Raw genomic sequence first — 19,430 nt, forward strand, 5'->3', positions numbered from 1 at the left:
AGTTATCCCTCTAGTGGTGTGGGGGCTGTGCTTTGGCAAAGTGGGTGGGGTTATATCCTTCCTGTTTGGCCCTGGGTATCATCGGATGGGGCCACAGGGTCTCCTGATCCCTCCTGTCTCGGCCTCCAATATTTATGCTGCAGTAGATTATGTGTCGGGGGGCTAGGGTCAGTTTGTTATATATGGAGCACTTCTCCTGTCTTATCCGGTGTCCTGTGTGAATTTAAGTATGCTCTCTCTAATTCTCTCTTTCTTTCTCTCTCTCAGAGGACCTGAGCCCGAGGACCAGGACTACCTGGCATGACTCCTTGCTGTTCCCAGTCCACCTGGCCGTGCTGCTGCTCCAGTTTCAACTGTTCTGCCTGAGGCTATGGAATCCTGACCTGTTCACCGGACGTGCTACCTGTCCCAGACCTATTATTTGACCATGCTAGTCATTTATGAACATTTGAACATCTTGGCCATGTTCTGTTATAATCTCCACCCGGCACAGCCAGAAGAGTACTGGCCACCCCTCATAGCTTGGTCGCTCTCTAGGTTTCTTCCTAGGTTTTGGCCTTTCTAGGGAGTTTTTCCTAGCCAACGTGCTTCAACACCTGCATTGCTTGCTGTTTGGGGTTTTAGGCTGGGTTTCTGTACATTGCGCACACACACTTTTTCAGTTCTGCAATTTTCTATTGCATTAAAGTCAAGGCTATGTGATGGCCACTCCAATACCTTGACTTTGTTGTCCTTAAGCCATTTTGCCACAACTTTGGAAGTATGCTTGTGGTCATTGTCCATTTGGAAGACCCATTTGCAACAAAGCTTTAACTTCCTGCCTGATGTCTTGAGATGTTGCTTCAATATATCCACATAATTTTCCATCTTCATGATGCCAACATAATGCTGCCACCCCCGTGCTTCACGGTTGGGATGGTGTTCTTCAGCTTGCAAGCCTCCCCCTTTCTCCTCCAAACATAACGATGGTCATTATGGCCAAACAGTTCTATTTTTGTTTCATCAGAGCAGAGGACCTTTCTCCAAAAAGTAGGATCTTTGTCCCCATGTGCAGTTGCAAATCGTAGTCTGGCTTTTTTATGGCGGTTTTGGAGCAGTGGCTTCTTCCTTGCTGAGCTGCCTTTCAGGTTATGTCGATATAGGACTCGTTTTTACTGTGGATATAGATACTTTTGTTCCTGTTTCCTCCAGCATCTTTACAAAGTCCTTTGCTGTTGTTCTGGGATTGATTTGCACTTTTCGCACCAAAGTATGTTCTTCTCTAGCAGACAGAATGCGTCTCCTTCCCTTGCGGTATGACGGCTGCGTGGTCCCATGGTGTTTATACTTGCATACAATTGTTTGTACAGATGAACGTGGTAACTTCAGGAGTTTGAAAATTTCTCCCAATGATGAACCAGGTCTTGGCTTATTTTTCCATGATGTCAAGCAAAGAGGCACTGAGTGTGAAGGTAGGCCTAAAAATACATTAACAGGTACACCTCCAATTGACTCAAATTATGTAAATTAGCCTATCAGAAGCTTCTAATGCCACGACATAATTCTCTGGAATTTTCCAAGCTGTTTAAAGGCACAGTCAACTTAGTGTATGTAAACTTCTGACCCACTGGAATTGTGGACGTCACCGGTTGAGTCAATGCACGGGGCGCGCTTTTTCACAAAATTGGATCTCAGCAACGCTTACAACCTGGTGCGTTGTGGAAGACGGCATTTAGTACGAGTGGAAGACGGCATTTAGTACCACCTCAGGGCACTATGAGTACCTTGTCATGCCGTACGGGTTGATGAATGCTCCATCAGTCTTCCAGGCCTTTGTTGACGAGATTTTCCGGGACCTGCACGGGCAAGGTGTAGTGGTGTATATTGACGACATTCTGATATACTCCGCTCTGGCTCTCGACCCAAAACCTGCCCCTCCGCCTGCCCTGCCGGAAGCTGGGCCCGCGGTTTGTGGGGCCATTCAAAGTTCTGAGGAGACTGAGCGAGGTATGCTTCAGGTTACAGCTTCCCCCAGATTACCGTATTAATCCCTCGTTCCATGTTTCTCTCCTCAGGCCAGTGGTGGCTGGCCCGCTCCAGTAGTCTGAGGTGCGGTCCGGGGTACGGTCCGGAGGAGAGATGTTAGGTGCCGATGGAGGACGTCTTGGACCCTTCGTTGCTGCGGGAGTTCCACCGTCTCCATCCGGATTGCCTTGCGCCTCGTCCTTCGGGTCGTCCCCGAGGTCGGTGTCGGCGCGCTGCTCTGGGAGGGTACTGTTACAAGGTCCCTCTCCTTGTTCAGGCAGCGTTCGGTGGTTGACGTCACCGGCCTTCTAGCCACCCCCGATCCCCTTTTCATTTTCCATTTGTTTTGTCTTACACACCTGGTTTCACTCACCCAATTGCCTGTTTATAATTTAACCATCTGTTCCCCATGTTTTTTTGTGAGTGATTGTTCTTTGTAAATCGGTCCGTGGGCTCGTAATATTTGCCTTGTATTTTTGTATTTTGAGTAATGTACGTTGATTACTCATCTCTGCTGTCCTGCGCCTGACTCTCTACACCAGCTACACACAGGACGCTATTACAATGTAATAGTACTGTGTTTGCATTAATGAATGTGTTCATGGTGGATGTGCTGTGTTTAGCTTGGCTGCCTGCTGCTCAGTGTAGCAGCAGTAATGGTTACTCTGAATGACAGGGCAGTGGTCAGCACTAGGCTAGCAGGCTCCGTATTGGCTCCTGTCTCTGTGTGTGTCTCTCCGTCTCTGTCCTGGCACCCTGGCCCCCAACTGAGTCGGACTCTATTAATGTGGGCAGCTGGCTGCCATCAAAGGGTTCGGTGAGAGGAAAGCTGAGTGAAAGTGAGGGCCGCTACAGTGGGCACTGGACACGGACACGCAAGCACCACCTGGTCGCCCATGCATGGAGACGTCCATTTAGAGGGCAACTGTGGTGTCGCTTTAAGGTCCTACACAGAGAATGATAGGTGTGTCTGTGTGTCAGAGGACTGGTTTTGTGTACAAAGCAAAGGTCATCGTGATAAGGCCTGGCAAGAAGCAGGAAGCATGCCTTGGAGTGAATTAAGGTACATTTCTTGTTTTTACTAGCCCACATGAGATGGAAATTTGTCTTCTGCTTTTATCCAACCCCCCATCCATCCACCCACCCCTCCCTCCCGATATACATACGAACACATATTAGGTTGGAGATGCTGGAGCAGAGGGCAGCCGCATGTGCTGCATCCAATGAGCAGTTTAGGGGTGAAGTTCCTTGCTCGAGGGAACATCGGCGGTAGCTGGCACCTGAGATTGCCTCCGGTTGCCAGCTCACTCCCCGCCACAACTTCGAGTTCACTTCAAGAGTAGCTGAATATCTGTATTACTGTATATTAGTATATATTATCGTATAGATGGATATACAGTCAAATCAGAAACAGGAAGTGAGTGTGTGGAGACCTGGAAGTGGAAGATGCCAGCGTACTGGCCTCCGAAGTCCTGTCCATGAGGCACCACTCTGTGGAGGAGGTTGTCGTTCAGAGTCAATGAGGCTATGGCTGCCAGCAACCAGCAGTCACCTGAAACACACACACACACGTGTACACACACACACACACACACAAGTACACAGACAGGAACACACACAACATAATACATCAGTCATAGGTAGACTACGTTAATGATAGCAATGCATTGTATCAGTCCCTTAAAAAAAAGTCACCAAACATTCATCAGTCGGTAGTGTTTGTTTTGACCACCTGGAAATACTCTGGCTGTTGATTATAGCATACAAGTAACGCCCAGAGTTTTTTCTGATCTCGTAACACGGTAAAGACAAAACTCCTGGCCCTGTTCATCATTCACCTCTTCAAAAGTTCCCAACTGTTCTTCCTTTGAATCATTTCGAGCCTCAAGGCTAGGTGAAGTTAACTGACTAAACTCTCGGCTCTGGTTAGACTTATTAATTACAGACAGATACTGCTGTCTGTTTCTCACTGCTGTGGGAACGGAGCACTTCAGGCTTAAGTGGTGAAAACCTTGTAATACTGGAATGCACCTTATAAGGAAAGCGTAACGAGAGAGAGGTCCGAGAATCTGTTCACACACACTTCATCCTGACCCTATGTAACCTCCAAGGAGTGTGTTTGAATTTGAACTGTCTGGACCTACAGTATGCTGATTAAATAGCTCGATCTACTGTAACTCTAACAGAAGAGGTCATATAATACAATGCCCATGCAGGGTAGAGGCATAGGCTGAAAAGCCCACAGAAGACGCCACGGTTGGGTTCGGCGTGCTGAAAAAAAGATAGTAGTACTGCTTCCTTCTAATGTGACATGATCTATAAATAGGGGTGAATGCCTATTGTTATCCAAACGCAGACGAAGGCTGTATGTTACTGCTAAAAATACATTCAAACTTAAAGACTACTCCAGCGAGGGCAGGTTTTATGTATGCCTTTTAAACCCCGGCACCCAAATACTCTTTGCTACTACAAACTTTAGAGTTGAGCACGCCACTTCTTCTTTCTGGGCTCGGTATGCCGCATATTTAAGAGAGGGGTAGGCAGCTCTCTCCCAGCATTTGATTCAGTACCAAGAGATTAGAAGACTTTCAAATCAACCATTCGGCTCAGAGGTAGTATGCGATACAGTACCAGGCAACGTGTATACCTGCCCTATGTTTACTGTAGTGGCGGTATAGTACCAGTGCATCTCAGCCAGAGGGAGGTTGTTACTTTGTTTATAGATGTGAGATAGCAGAGCAGAGTGTAAATTATGCATCGCACACAGTGTTTGTAGAGGAATACACAAGAGTACCAAGATTGCAATCAAATCAAATCTCTGCTCTCTCTCTCTCTCTCTCTCTCTCTCTCTCTCTCTCTCTTGACTAAGTGCTTGTTCCATCAGGCTCTCCGCCAACCCTCCTTCTGAGACCTGGACTCACCTAAAGCTCCCTGGCAGATATCAGTGCGAGTGGCTCCATCCACTATGAACTGGGGACGGGTACAGATCTCCTGTAGACAGAAAGAGAGAGGGGGAGAAAGAAAGAAAAAGAGAGAAAGGGGGAGAGAGGAAGAAAGAGAGAGGTAAGATATGGCAGATTGGTGTTGTTGTTGCTCACAAACATGCACACACACACACACACACACACACACACACACACACACACACACACACACACACACACACACACACACACACACACACACAGCAGTGGCAGGTAGGCTGACATTTCTCTTTTCCTTTCACCACAGTGTTGACACTGCACTGCAGCACTGGCTGAGACATTCCTGCTAAACTACCGAGTACTGCATCTCCTCTCTCTGCTTCCCAACCGCCCCTCATCCACAGATAACTCAAGACACGAGCAGCGTGAGAGCTAGCTAAGCTATAAAAAGCTCTTCCCGCATTTTGAGCTGAGGAGCGGTGCAGCATGGTGTGTGTTCTCTCCAGGGATGTCGATATTGCAGTTCCGAGGGGCGAGGTGCTGGAGGAGATGCATTATTAAAGGGAATGAGGAGAGACGGAGTGTGAAGAGCATTAGGATAGACAGGCACGCCAGCTAGAACACACACACACACACACACGGGATAAGACACACACACACAAACTATTGCCAAAGACAAATAATTATGTCAGAGTCATCTGAGAATAGTCATATATAATACTTATAGGGGGCTTTTAAGGATCGGGTCTAAGAATCATCTCAGTAAGGCTCAGATACGGTCTCGGTTCAGTAGGTGAGTTTTTCCTGGTCAGGTAATACGGTCGGGAAAAACTACAAGAGGCTCAGTAAGTATAAGGAACAGGCAGTCCCAGCCGCAGTATCATCTCACCGTAGGTCTCATCCAGCGTACTCCTTGGGTCTTGGAGGAGCGTGGTCCCAACTCATTGAACCCCAGAGAAGAGGAGGCGCACGGGAACAGGCTGTCCTCAAACAGGCTGCGGCTCTGGAGGCACCGGGCCCTCAGCGACTCGAAGTCCTGGCCCTGGAACTTGACTGCGTTGTGGTTCTGGCCCAGACCCTCGTCCCGGTCCCACTGGCTGCGCAACTTGGCGGCCATCCCCGACGCATACACCCGCTCCATTCTCACCTGGCCGTAGTCGTATTTGGCTGTGGCCGAGGTCAAAGGTCAAAGCTAATCTAGGGAGCCAGTCAGGGAGGAGGTTAAAGGCTGACGTTCAGTTAGGAATCAGACATAGAACAGCAACGGCCAATTATGAGGCTAGAATTGTAGATGAGGTGGTGATAATAGGCTGTGACAGGCAGACGGCTTAATGGAGAGCAGTGACAGTCCTAGTCATGTAAAAAGTGGTAGAGTGGGGACTGGAGGATGGGCTCAGAAGGAAAACGTCTTCTTCACAGCACCAGGCAGATCTCAGAGTCACGGCAACAATTCACTGATTGGCTGGCTGTACCTTTAGCAGACAGGGCTCAGAAGCCAATAGAATGAGGTGAGACTCAGCGAGTTGGCTGTACCTTGTTGTCCCACCAAAAGCCCCTGGAGAAGGAAGCGAGAGAGAGAGAGAAGGAAATTAGTGAAATTCAAAACACATAAATATCTGTTTATCTCGTGTAAGAATGTATACTTCATTCAAATACAGCCTGTACATCTCAGTACAGCACAGACAAAAGAAACAAGATACACATAGCATGAAAGAGTTAGCAAATAGCACTTTGCCCCCCTCCCCCCGACTCCTATAAATTGTCAACCCGCCATGCACGCTAGCTAGCAGAGGATTGCACTGGGATTACTCACAATAATAGTCAAACTGACTTCAGTTCAGTTCTCTAGTGAATAACATAGTTACTCATTGTGAACAAAGTTGAGTCATAGGTGCTTGTCTTGGGGAGTCCCAGCTAGCATATAACATTCTGAGAACCATAGGTTTCTTAGGTGGGAATTACAGTACTTCAACATCACGTTTCCTACAGGTTTCCTTAAGGTTCTATTTCAAGTAATGTTCTCAAATTGTTCAGAAACTGTTTAGAAACAACGTTCTTCTGTGGGAATTTCAATACTTTGTTATAACACTTTCTGCAGGTTTCCTCGTGATTCTATTTAAAGTCATGTTCTCAGAACTTTCAGAGAACGTTAAGAAACAACACTCTTCAGTGTGAATTTTAGTACTTCAGCATAACGTTTCCTACATAGAAACAACAAACAATTGTTCAGAGAAACAACGTTTTTCTGTACAAATTTCACTACTTCATGATAACGTTTTGTACTTGTTTCCTCGTGGTTCTATTCAAGTCATGTTCTCAGAACGTTCAAAAACAATGTTCTTCTGTGAGAATTTCAGTACTTCAGCATCATTTTTTCCCTGCAAGTTTCATCGTGGTTCTATTTAAAGTCATGTTCTCAAAACATTCAGAGAATGTTCAGAAACAATGTTCTTCTTGATCCTGTTAAGTGTGTTCAGGTGTGTTGTCTGCGCCCACTAACTAGCCACACCTGATCTTAATGAGTGCTTGTTTACATTGAATATGGGGTTTGAATAGACTAATTAAATAGCTTTGTGCGAGTAAAAAAAAAACATGCCATGCTTGTTCCATCCTGGTGGCACAGTGGACTAATTCCATGGATAGAGAACATTACAGGTTTGAATCTCTGCCAGAATAATAAAACAATTGTGTGTTTGTATAATTAATGCCTCAGCAAATTCATTTCTTTGTGTCCTATCTGTGCTTGGAGTTCAAAACAGTTAACCCAAACTAAGCTACCAGTGTTATTAAAAGTCTTATTAAAACATTCTCAGAACGGTATTAAATTACCTCCAAATAACCTATCATTTCTGTTTTCAGAACGTTTATAAAACCTCCCACGGAAAAACTTCAAGGAACCATAGTAAAATGTTCTCATAACCTCCCTGCAACCTAAAAATGAACGTTCCCAGAACAGGCAAAATTTTCACTTCTGCTATAAATGTTTTAAAAAACATATGGCTTTGTTCCCAGACCCAAATGTTCCACGAAACTAAATCTGCTATCTGAGTTTGAATCTGCAAATGTAAAACTCTCTGAATGTTTTGCATGGACTTTGTCCCACAGAAGGTTGGTGGCACCTTAATCGGGGAGAGCGAAATCAGTGGAATGGTATCAAATACATCAAACAAGGCCATTCCATATAATCCGTTCCAGCCGTTATTATGAGCTGTCCGCCCCACAGCAGCCTCCACTGATTTGTACTGAAGAGACAGCTACTAATCATGAGCAGAGACTAAGGTAAAGTTGTAGCTGGTATGTGTGTGTGTGTGTGTGTGTGTGTGTGTGTGTGTGTGTGTGTGTGTGTGAGAGAGACACAGTGTAGACAGCGCATAATGGGAGGGAACACAGCCAAGAACATGCAAAAGACTCTCAGGCTCTCTGTTTGACTCTTCTTTCATAGTTCCACAGCCTCTCTATCTTTCCCCGTTTCCTCACATCACAATCACTCTATTTTTTTTCTCTCTCCCGCTTTCCCACTCATGCTCTCCCACAACAAACAGAAAAATGAGAGAGAGAGAGAGAGAGAGAGAGAGAGAGAGAGAGAGAGAGAGAGAGAGAGTGAGAGAGAGAGAGAGAGAGAGAGCGAGAGAGAGAGAGAGAAAGAGAGAGAGAGAGAGAGTCTGAGGCATATAATTGCTTCTGATCTATTTAAAACCTTTACTCACATTCTGTAGTTAAGTTTGCCTCACCTCTTTCTCACTCTTTCTCAGCCTGTCACTTTCACGCACTCACACAGGCTGACGCTTATTCACACTGAGGTCTCTTCTTGTTCTACCCCTCAACTGTCAGTACAAACAAAACCTAAGCCTTGTCTGTTTCTCATTGGTGCAGAAAGAGAGCCCGGTCAGGCACAGCTGCCACCCACTACTCTGCCACACCCATCGCTATTGCCTGTTGTTCCCTGACTCAAAGATTTTTCCCACTGGTCAGAGTTGACTTTCTAACTGACTCTCGCCACTCCTTTAGAGTCACGAGGGTAATACTATGGGGAAAGATAATGGAATGAAGTTCGACCATCTTAGACGGAAGAGAATGAAGTGGAAATTGAACATATCTCTTTTAGTAGAAAAAGGCCATATTTTGGGACAGTTTCAGCTCGTACCGAATACCTACTCAACCCCTATACATGCATGTCAGTTACCTACACATCGTCTGGGTAGGAACGTTCACATTTCTGTGACTGTTGTGGGTTGACAGACAGCGGAGTATGGGTGTAGTCAGGAGTCTTCTCACCCAATCAAATCAAATTTGATTTGTCACATACACATGGTTAGCAGATGTTAATGCGAGTGTAGCGAAATGCTTGCGCTTCTAGTTCCGACAATGCAGTAATAACCAACAAGTAATCTAACTAACAATTCCAAAACTACTGTCTTATACACACAAGTGTAAGGGGATAAAGAATATGTACATAAAGATATATGAATGAGTGATGGTACAGAGCAGCATAGGCAAGATACAGTAGATGGTATCGAGTACAGTATATACATATGAGATGAGTATGTAAACAAAGTGGCTAGTGATACATGTATAACATAAAGATGCAGTAGATGATATAGAGTACAGTATATATGTATACATATGAGATGAATAATGTAGGGTATGTAAACATTATATTAGGTAGCATTGTTTAAAGTGGCTAGTGATACATTTTATATCATTTCCCATCAATTCCCATTATTAAAGTGGCTGGAGTTGAGTCAGTGTGTTGGCAGCAGCCACTCAATGTTAGTGGTGGCTGTTTAACAGTCTGATGGCCTTGAGATAGAAGCTGTTTTTCAGTCTCTCGGTCCCAGCTTTGATGCACCTGTACTGACCTCGCCTTCTGGATGATAGCGGGGTGAACAGGCAGTGGCTCGAGTGGTTGTTGTCCTTGATGATCTTTATGGCCTTCCTGTAACATCGGGTGGTGTAGGTGTCCTGGAGGGCAGGTAGTTTGCCCCCGGTGATGCTTTGTGCAGACCTCACTACCCTCTGGAGAGCCTTACGGTTGTGGGCGAGGCAGTTGCCGTACCAGGCGGTGATACAGCCCACCAGGATGCTCTCGATTGTGCATCTGTAGAAGTTTGTGAGTGTTTTTGGTGACAAGCCGAATTTCTTCAGCCTCCTGAGGTTGAAGAGGCGCTGCTGCGCCTTCTTCACGATGCTGTCTGTGTGAGTGAACCAATTCAGTTTGTCTGTGATGTGTATGCCGAGGAACTTAAAACTCACTACCCTCTCCACTACTGTTCCATCGATGTGGATAGGGGGGTGTTCCCTCTGCTGTTTCCTGAAGTCCACAATCATCTCCTTAGTTTTGTTGACGTTGAGTGTGAGGTTATTTTCCTGACACCACACTCCGAGGGCCCTCACCTCCTCCCTGTAGGCCGTCTCGTCGTTGTTGGTAATCAAGCCTACCACTGTTGTGTCGTCCGCAAACTTGATGATTGAGTTGGAGGCGTGTGTGGCCACGCAGTCGTGGGTGAACAGGGAGTACAGGAGAGGGCTCAGAACGCACCCTTTTGGGGCCCCAGTGTTGAGGATCAGCGGGGTGGAGATGTTGTTGCCTACCCTCACCACCTGGGCGCGGCCCGTCAGGAAGTCCAGTACCCAGTTGCACAGGGCGGGGTCGAGACCCAGGGTCTCGAGCTTGATGACGAGCTTGGAGGGTACTATGGTGTTAAATGCCGAGCTGTAGTCAATGAACAGCATTCTCACATAGGTATTCCTCTTGTCCAGATGGGTTAGGGCAGTGTGCAGTGTGGTTGAGATTGCATCGTCTGTGGACCTATTTGGGCGGTACGCAAATTGGAGTGGGTCTAGGGTGTCTCTCTAAGCACTTCATGATAACGGAAGTGAGTGCTACGGGGCGGTAGTTGTTTAGCTCAGTTACCTTAGCTTTCTTGGGAACAGGAACAATCGTGGCCCTCTTGAAGCATGTGGGAACAGCAGACTGGGATAGGGATTGATTGAATATGTCTGTAAACACACCAGCCAGCTGGTCTGCGCATGCTCTGAGGGTGCGGCTGGGGATGCCGTCAGGGCCTGCAGCCTTGCGAGGGTTAACACGTTTAAATGTTTTACTCACCTCGGCTGCAGTGAAGGAGAGTCCGCATGTTTTCGTTGCAGGCCATGTCAGTGGCACTGTATTGTCCTCAAAGCGGGCAAAAAAGTTATTTAGTCTGCCTGGGAGCAAGACATCCTGGTCCGTGACGGGGCTGGTTTTCTTTTTGTAATCCGTAGGGTTTTCAACACAAATTAATATTTGATGTTCCTCACGTGGAATATTTTTCTGTTTTGCGCCTCACTGCAAATAGTTTCACTGACGTGAAATGACAGATTAGTATTCCAGACACATCATGATCAGCCCCACTGGTGTGCCCAATTCAAGACATATTGTTTCTTACTGATCTGTAGCCTATCACTATTGTATTATTACTGCTAATCAAATAGCCTAAAACTTAAAACAATTAAGCAATGAAGTGACAATTTGTCACTATTGACATCTGTATCACATGGGAGATAACCTTATCCCCAGGCTAACTGCTACCGCATATAGAGAGCAATAGTAATGGCCTCTTTTTGTAGACACTAATTTAGGCCAACTCTGACATGGCTCGTTGACCAAAGCCTATGGGGGAAATGAATGGCGGTTTTGAATAAACCCAGCGAATAAGGTCTGTGGTAAACACAGGATTATGAGATTTTAACAATTTTATTCTATCAGATCATCTTCATCAGCTAACGGCACTTTTTGTGAATTTTGAAGCGTTAATGTTATCAAAATAAGCACATAAAGCATGTAAAAGGCTTCATTATTCATAAAGGTCATGTCAACTGACTGATGTTATCTCACAGAACAAAACAGATCACATCTCCCAAACCTGCGTTAACCTCAGACCTTATTTTCAGCTTTTACCCCAAAGCCCCATTAAATCTCCCCCATAAGGAATGGCTGAACGAACCAGAGGTTTAATTGACGTTTTTGAAGACTACAACTGGTGAGCTCTATATAGGCAGAGAGAGAAGACTGGTTGAGATAATAGATAACCCCCTCTGGGGCCTACCTGTGCTGGAAACAGCCTACCACTCACACATGGACTTTGAGTACAGTTAGACAGTGTAATACTGTATCAATTTTTGCCTGCGGTAATTAAAGCTGTTCTAAAGGTGTAGTGTAGCCTACCTATTGTTTCATACAAAGACAGGCTTGACCACAAACAGGCAGTTAGACCAGACCTGAAAGCACTACTATACTGAATAGGCCACACACACACACACACACACACACACACACACACACACACACACACACACACACACACACAGAGAGACAGTTTACTCTATTGAAGTAACATTAGTCGGTTATAATAACCCCCATTATTCGTGCTAAAGCATTGGAACCTGCGCAAGTGTAATTGTGCATGTCCTCCAAATAGCAGGAAGCACACATTTCAACCACCCTCTGGTTGTCCGAACACCCATACTAGCGTACTACATACTTAAACGGCATACTATGTACTCATCGTCTCATCCTTTTTAGTATGTACTGTTAAGAAAAAAAAGTATGCAGTATGCCACCGCCGCAACGCAGTAGCACTGGCTGAGTAGGTGGGGCGGGGTCGACTGCGGTGGAGTTGACCAAATTCAACAACAGACATGTATCGCATTAACCGGCCTGATAATAGCTCATTTCTAATTTGATTACTTTCTCTAAATAGAAATTAATAGAATAGGGATGGAGTTACATGCCTACTCAGGCTGGTTATAGGCAGACAATCACATTCAACATATACCGTAGCCCATACAGCCCATCTATCCTACTTAAACAGGACTGAAGACATGGACAGTGGGGTACATCGCAAATTCAGAACCGCTGTTGGGTACAAATTCAGAAATTCAGGACAGCAACATAATCAACTAACGCACGGATCATTGGGAACAAAATCGGAGTGACTGCTAAGGCTTGATCCATAAATGAAATAAGGAAATAGGTAGCCTAGCCTACAAAACTAAAACTATCCATGTTCAAATCAAAAGGCCTGATTAACATGATATAAATAACGCAGTCACATCCCGAGACCCCGGTGCAGACACATTCAGTAATCAAAAGATGGTTTAAGTATTTCGTTTTAAAGCTCTGACGAAGGCCAAGCGAACAAGAAACATGTTTCAGAATCATTCAAAATACTTCACCGGAGAGCATGACTTAGCCACAGATGATCATGTGCTTCTTGTATCTGTGGATTGTTTGAAATCACAAGCGTGGAGGCTAATATGCCAAGCTGGGAATGCCGCAATTTTGGTCTGAGCACGTGGCAATAGGCCTAGCTAATTATTGAGATGCGGCTGGCAGTGGAAAGCAATGCATCTAAAAATATGTGTGAAGATAAAATGTCTAATCACACTCAAGACACATTGAGACAAGAAGAAGGCGAGGGGTGTGTGGCGATGATGTTGGCACTTCCCTTTAACGAATGTGCTCAGCTCTCCAGAATGCAACCAATTCTTGAGCATTCGTTGCTTTCTTGTGTTAATAGTTTGCCCTTTTTATATACAGTACCTGTCAAAAGTTTGGACACACCTACTCATTCAAGGGTTTTTCTTTATTTGGACTATTTTCTACATTGTAGAATAATAGTGAAGACATCAAAACTATGAAATAAATAACATTGAATTGTTGTAACCATAAAAGTGTCAAACATATATCGAAATATATTTGAGATTCTTCAAAGTAGCCACCCTTTGCCTCGATGACAGCTTTGTACAATCTTGGCATTCTCTCAACCAGCTTCATGGGGCAGTCACCTGGAATGCATTTCAATTAACAGGTGTGTCTTCTTAAAAGTTAATTTGTGGAATTTCTTTCCTTCTTAATGCATTTGAGCCAATCAGTTGTGTTGTGACTAGTTAGGGGTGGTATACAGAAGATATCCCTATTTGGTAAAAGACCAATTTCATACTGTGGCAAGAACAGCTCAAATAAGCAAAGAGAAACGACAGTCCATCATTACTTTAAGACATGAAGGTCAGTCAATGCGGAAAACTTTGAACGTTTCTTCAAGTGCAGTCCCAAAAACCGACCGATTATGATTTTTCAATGCCGATACCGATTATTAAAGGACCAAAAAAAGCTGATACCGATTTTTTTTTTTTTTTTTAAATAATGACAATTACAACAATGCTGAATGAACACTTATTTTAACTTAATATAATACATAAATAAAATCAATTTAGCCTCAAATAAATAATGAAACATGTTCAATTTGGTTTAAATAATGCAAAAACAAAGTGTTGGAGAAGAAAGTAAAAGTGCAATATGTGACATGTAAGAAAGCTAAAGTTTAAGTTCCTTGCTCAGAACATGAGAACATATGAAAGCTGGTGGTTACTTTTAACATGAGTCTTCAATATTCCCAGGTAAGAAGTTTTAGGTTGTAGTTATTATAGGAATTATAGGACTATTTCTCTCTATACCATTTGTATTTCATATACCTTTGACTACTGGTATTGCCAGTGTAACAGTATTGCTTCCGTCCCTCTCCTCGCTCCCACCTGGGCTCAAACCAGGAACACATCGACAACAGCCACCCTCGAAGCAGCGTTACCCATGCAGAGCAAGGGGAACAACTACTCCAAGTCTCAGAGCGAGTGACGTTTGAAACGCTATTAGCGCGCAGCCCGCTAACTAGCTAGCCATTTCACATCGGTTACACTAGCCTAATCTCGGGAGTTGATAGGCATAAAGTAATAAACAACGCAATGCTTGAAGCATTGCGAAGAGCTGCTGGCAAAACGCACTAAAGTGCTGTTTGAATGAATGCTTACGAGCCTGCTGCTGCCTACCATCGCTCAGTCAGACTGCTCTACCAAATCATAGACTTAATTATAACATAATAACACACAGAAATACGAGCCTTAGGTCATAAATATGGTCAAATCCGGAAACTATCATCTCGACAACAAAACGTTTATTCTTTCAGTGAAATACGGAACAGTTCCATATTTTATCTAACGGGTGGACTCCATAAGTCTAAATATTCTTGTTACATTGCACAACCTTCAATGTTATGTCATAATTACGTAAAATTCTGGCAAATTAGTTTGCAACGAGCCAGGCAGCCCAAACTGTTGCATATACCCTGCAATGAACTGAAGAGAAGTGACACAATTTCACCTGGTTAATATTGCCTGCTAACCTGGATTTCTTTTAGCTAAATATGCAGGTTTAAAAATATATACTTCTGTGTATTGAATTTAAGAAAGGCATTGATGTTTATGGTTAGGTACAGTCGTGCATAGATTGTGCTTTTTTCGCAAATGCGCTTTTGTTAAATCATCCCCCGTTTGGCGAAGTTGACTGTCTTTGTTAGGAAGAAATAGTCTTCACACAGTTCGCAACGAGCCAGGCAGCCCAAACTGCTGCATATACCCTGACTGAGAAGTGACACAATTTCCCTAGTTAAAAGAAATTAATGTTAGCAGGCAATATTAACTAAACATGCAGGTTTAAAAATAAATACTTGTGTATTGATTTTAGGAAAGGTAATGATGTTTATGGTTAGGAACACTTTGGAGCAACGACAGTCCTTTTTCGCGAATGCACACCGCATCGATTATATGCAACGCAGGACACGCTAGATAAACTAGTAATATCATCAACCATGTGTAGTTAACTAGTGATTATGATTGATTGATTGTTTTTTATAAGATAAGTTTAATGCTAGCTAGCAACTTACCTTAGCTTCTTACTGCATTCGCGCAACAGGCAGGTTCCTCGTGGAGGGCAATGTAAGGCAGGTGATTAGAGCGTTGGACTAGTTAACCGTAAGGTTGCAAGATTGAATCCCCGAGCTGACAAGGTAAAAATCTGTCGTTCTGCCCCTGAACAAGGAAGTTAACCCACCGTTCCTCGGCCATCATTGAAAATTAGAATGTGTTCTTAACTGACTTGCCTAGTTAAATAAAGGTGTAAAATTTTTTATTTGTGTCCAAAAATACAGATTTCCAATTGTTATGAAAACTTGAAATCGGCCCCAATTAATCGGCCATTCCGATTAATCGGTCAACCTCTGGTAACTACCAATTGGATACCATGAAATTGGGGAGAAAAAGTGGTAAAACAAAAAAAAGTTCATTAGAGTTACCAGCCTCAGAAATTGAAGCCCAAATAAATGCTTCATGGAGTTCAAGTAACAGACACATCTCAACATCAACTGTTCAGAGGAGACTGTGTGATTCAGGCCTTCATGGTCAAATTGCTGCAAAGAAACCACTACTAAAGACACGAATAATAAGAAGAGACTTGCTTGGGCCAAGAAACACGAACAATGAACATTAGACCGGTGGAAATTTATCCTTTAGTCTGATGAGTCCACATTTGAGATTTTTGGTTCCAACCACTGTCTTTGTGAGACGCGGTGCGGGTGAACGGATGAACTCTGCATGTATATTTCCCACCGTAAAGCATGGAGGAGGAGGTGTTACGATGTGGGGGTGCTTAGCTTGTGACACTGTCTATGATTAATTTAGAATTCAAGGCACACTTAACCAGCATGGCTACCACAGCATTCTGCAGCGATACGCCATTCCATCTGGTTTGGGCTTAGTGAGAATATAATTTGTTTTTCAACAGGACAATGACCCAACAAACCTCCAGGCTTTGTAAGGGCCATTTTAACTAAGAAGGAGAGTGCTGCGTCAGATGACCTGGCCTCCACAATCCCCCGACCTAAACCAAATTGAGATGTTTGGGATGATTTGGACCGCAGAGTGAAGGAAAAGCAGCCAACAAGTGCTTAGCATATGTGAGAACTCCTTCAAGACTGTTGGATAAGCATTCCAGGTGAATCTGGTTGAGAGAATGTGAAGAGTGTGCAAAGATGCCATCAAGGAAAAGGGTAGCTACTTTGAAGAATCTCTTTGAATACTTAGAAGAATGACGGAGGCCACTGTAATCTTCGGGACCTTCAATGGTGCAGAATTGTTTTGGTACCCTTCCCCAGATCCGTTCCTCGACACAATCCTCTACGGACAATTCCATTGACCTCCATTGACCTCATGCCTTGGCTTTTGTCACTGTCAACGTATAGGCTATTGTGTTTCGATGGATTAAATAAATAAAAAACAGATCCATTTATGGCTGTTATGTAACAAAATGATGAAAAAGTCAAGGGGTCTGAATACTTTCCGAATGCACTGTACTACCATATACCTACTGTAGGTTTTCTTAACTCAGCTACTAGGAAGCTAGCTATGTGAATAGTGAAGACATCAAAACTATGAAATAACACATATGGAATCATGTAGTAACCAAAAGGGATAAACAAATCAAAATATAATTTATATTTTAGATTCTTCAACGTAGCCACCCTTTGCTTTGACGACAGCTTTGCACATTCTTGGTATTCTCTGAACTAGCTTCAGGAGGAATGCTTTTCCAACATTCTTGAGTTCCCACATATGCTGAGCCCTTGTTGGCTGCTCTTCCTTCACTCTGCTGTCCAACTCATCCCAAATCATCTCAATTGGGTTGAGGTCGGTTGATTGTGGAGGCCAGGTCATCTGATGCAGCAAATTTAACTTTTAAGAAGGCACACCTGTTAATTGAAATGCATTCCAGGTGACTACCTCATGAAGCTGGTTGAGAGAATGTCAAGGGTGTGCAAAGCTGTCATCAAGGCAAAGGGTGGCTTCTTTGAAGAATCCAAAATATCAAATATATTTTGATTTGTTAAACACTTTTTTGGTTAATACATGATTCCATGTGTGTTATTTCATTGTTTTGATGTCTTAACTATTATTCTACAATGTAGAAAATAGTAAAAATAAAGAAAAACCTTGGAATGAGTAGGTGTGTCCAAACTTTTGACTGGTACTGTATAAATATTTCTAAACATATTGTTTTTCTTATAATATTACATTTCAGGGAGCTGTCTTCTAAAGACAACCTACAATGCTGCTTAGTACTGTAAAATAATTGTATTTTACTGTAGGTTTTTCCCTATAAATGTACAGCATTATACTGGCACCACAGTCACCAGCTTAATACTGTAATTTTGCTTTACAGCAGAGATGCTGTAATATAGTTTACAGTACTATTTCCCTCACTGTAAATCATATTACAGCATCCTTGGTGTGGTGCCAGTATAAGGCTGTAAATGTACAGGGAATGGTTTTACAGTGTAAGCTACAAACAGACATGAACAGGAAAAACTACATTCTGAAGGTCAGGAAAGTTTCCATCAAAAAACAACTGATGGGCTGGCCAGCTGTCAAAGGCATGCCCTCTTCGAGGTGACACAGTGAACAGCTGGACAAGCAGAGTTGAAGAACATCTCCTCTCATCTCACCGCCCATGTCTTCCACACATTTGACAGTTACCACATTTGGATTTAGTTGTGGCTCTTGAATAAACAAGCGACAAGTCCGAACTTAGTAGTCTTTTTTTGTTGAGTATCTGAGAGGATAGAGAGCCTACTAAACGCTAAGCTATTTAGTAAATGAATTCGAAATGTGCTGCCTTCAGAAGTAACGGAACAATTGGTCGGTCTAAAACAAATATAAAAGTAGCCTAACACACATGAAATCCTCACGGGAACAGGAAGATGTCAAAACACTGTTACAACACTGCTTGCTACAGCCATACAACCACTACATGATGTTACATGGTTTCAAAACCAGATCAGAGCCAGAGACAGACCCAGAACATTTAATTACAGTATTAAGCTGGTGACTGTGGTGCCAGTATAATGCTGTACATTTACAGGGAAATACAATTATTTTACAGTACTAAGCAGCATTATAGGTTGTCTTTAGAAGACAGCTCCGATGTAATGACGTCGCCCTTCTTCATAGTAAACTAGTAATTGCCCGAATGAGTAAAAAGAAGTTACACGTGTGACTTATTTTAAGAAAAGTTAAAGAAATATCCTACCTTTTGGTGGTTGTTTAGCGGTTCAATATGTTGTTTTGTTTTATCTGTTCTCTAGTCCGTTATGTTAAGCCCCGTTCCATCCACAGCCCAGCGTGAAGTGCATGGGTATAACCAGTGGGTGGATTCGATTCTGCTTAGCCGCTGGTCACCGGGAAAAGACCCGTCACGTCATCGAAAGAAAGCGGGGAGGGAGGAGCGCAATTCTGAAATCTGTGGCGCTCGGCCATTTTGTCAACAAGGTAGCATGGTGCAGTCCAGAAAGATCAATTTTCCATTGAATAAATGTTTGAATTTTCTAACTAGTTTTCATTCATCACATTTGTATTGTGATTATACACTAATGGTTATTCTGTTATTTTAATGTAATAGATGTATCATGGGATGACACAGAGACCTCCCAGGAGATGTCATCTACTAGCCCCTCCCAACTGCATCAAACACCAGATATGCTGTTCCAAAAGGACCCAAATGAAGGCCAGGCCTATACTTTAAACTACACATTTTTGTCAGCAGCTGTTAGTATATAATCTTGTGGATCCCTGAAT

At 43.6% G+C, this 19,430-nt stretch overlaps 1 protein-coding gene across 1 annotated transcript in view; it reads right to left on the reverse strand.

The window, feature by feature from the left end:
* The window catches only part of LOC135516177 (calpain-1 catalytic subunit-like), a 41,716-nt gene extending 22,707 nt beyond the window's left edge, over positions 1-19,009 (reverse strand). The window contains exons 1-4 of the mRNA XM_064940274.1: positions 18,886-19,009; positions 5,818-6,483; positions 4,926-4,995; positions 3,438-3,556 (exon numbers count right to left, since the gene is read on the reverse strand). Coding sequence (XP_064796346.1) covers positions 3,438-3,556; positions 4,926-4,995; positions 5,818-6,069 — 441 coding nt within the window. The 5' untranslated portion in view covers positions 6,070-6,483; positions 18,886-19,009. The remainder of the gene's footprint in view (positions 1-3,437; positions 3,557-4,925; positions 4,996-5,817; positions 6,484-18,885) is intronic.
* Between the last annotated feature and the right edge of the window lie 421 nt (positions 19,010-19,430).

This window comes from Oncorhynchus masou, chromosome 27 (genome assembly GCF_036934945.1).
Source record: "Oncorhynchus masou masou isolate Uvic2021 chromosome 27, UVic_Omas_1.1, whole genome shotgun sequence".
Taxonomy (NCBI): domain Eukaryota; kingdom Metazoa; phylum Chordata; class Actinopteri; order Salmoniformes; family Salmonidae; genus Oncorhynchus; species Oncorhynchus masou.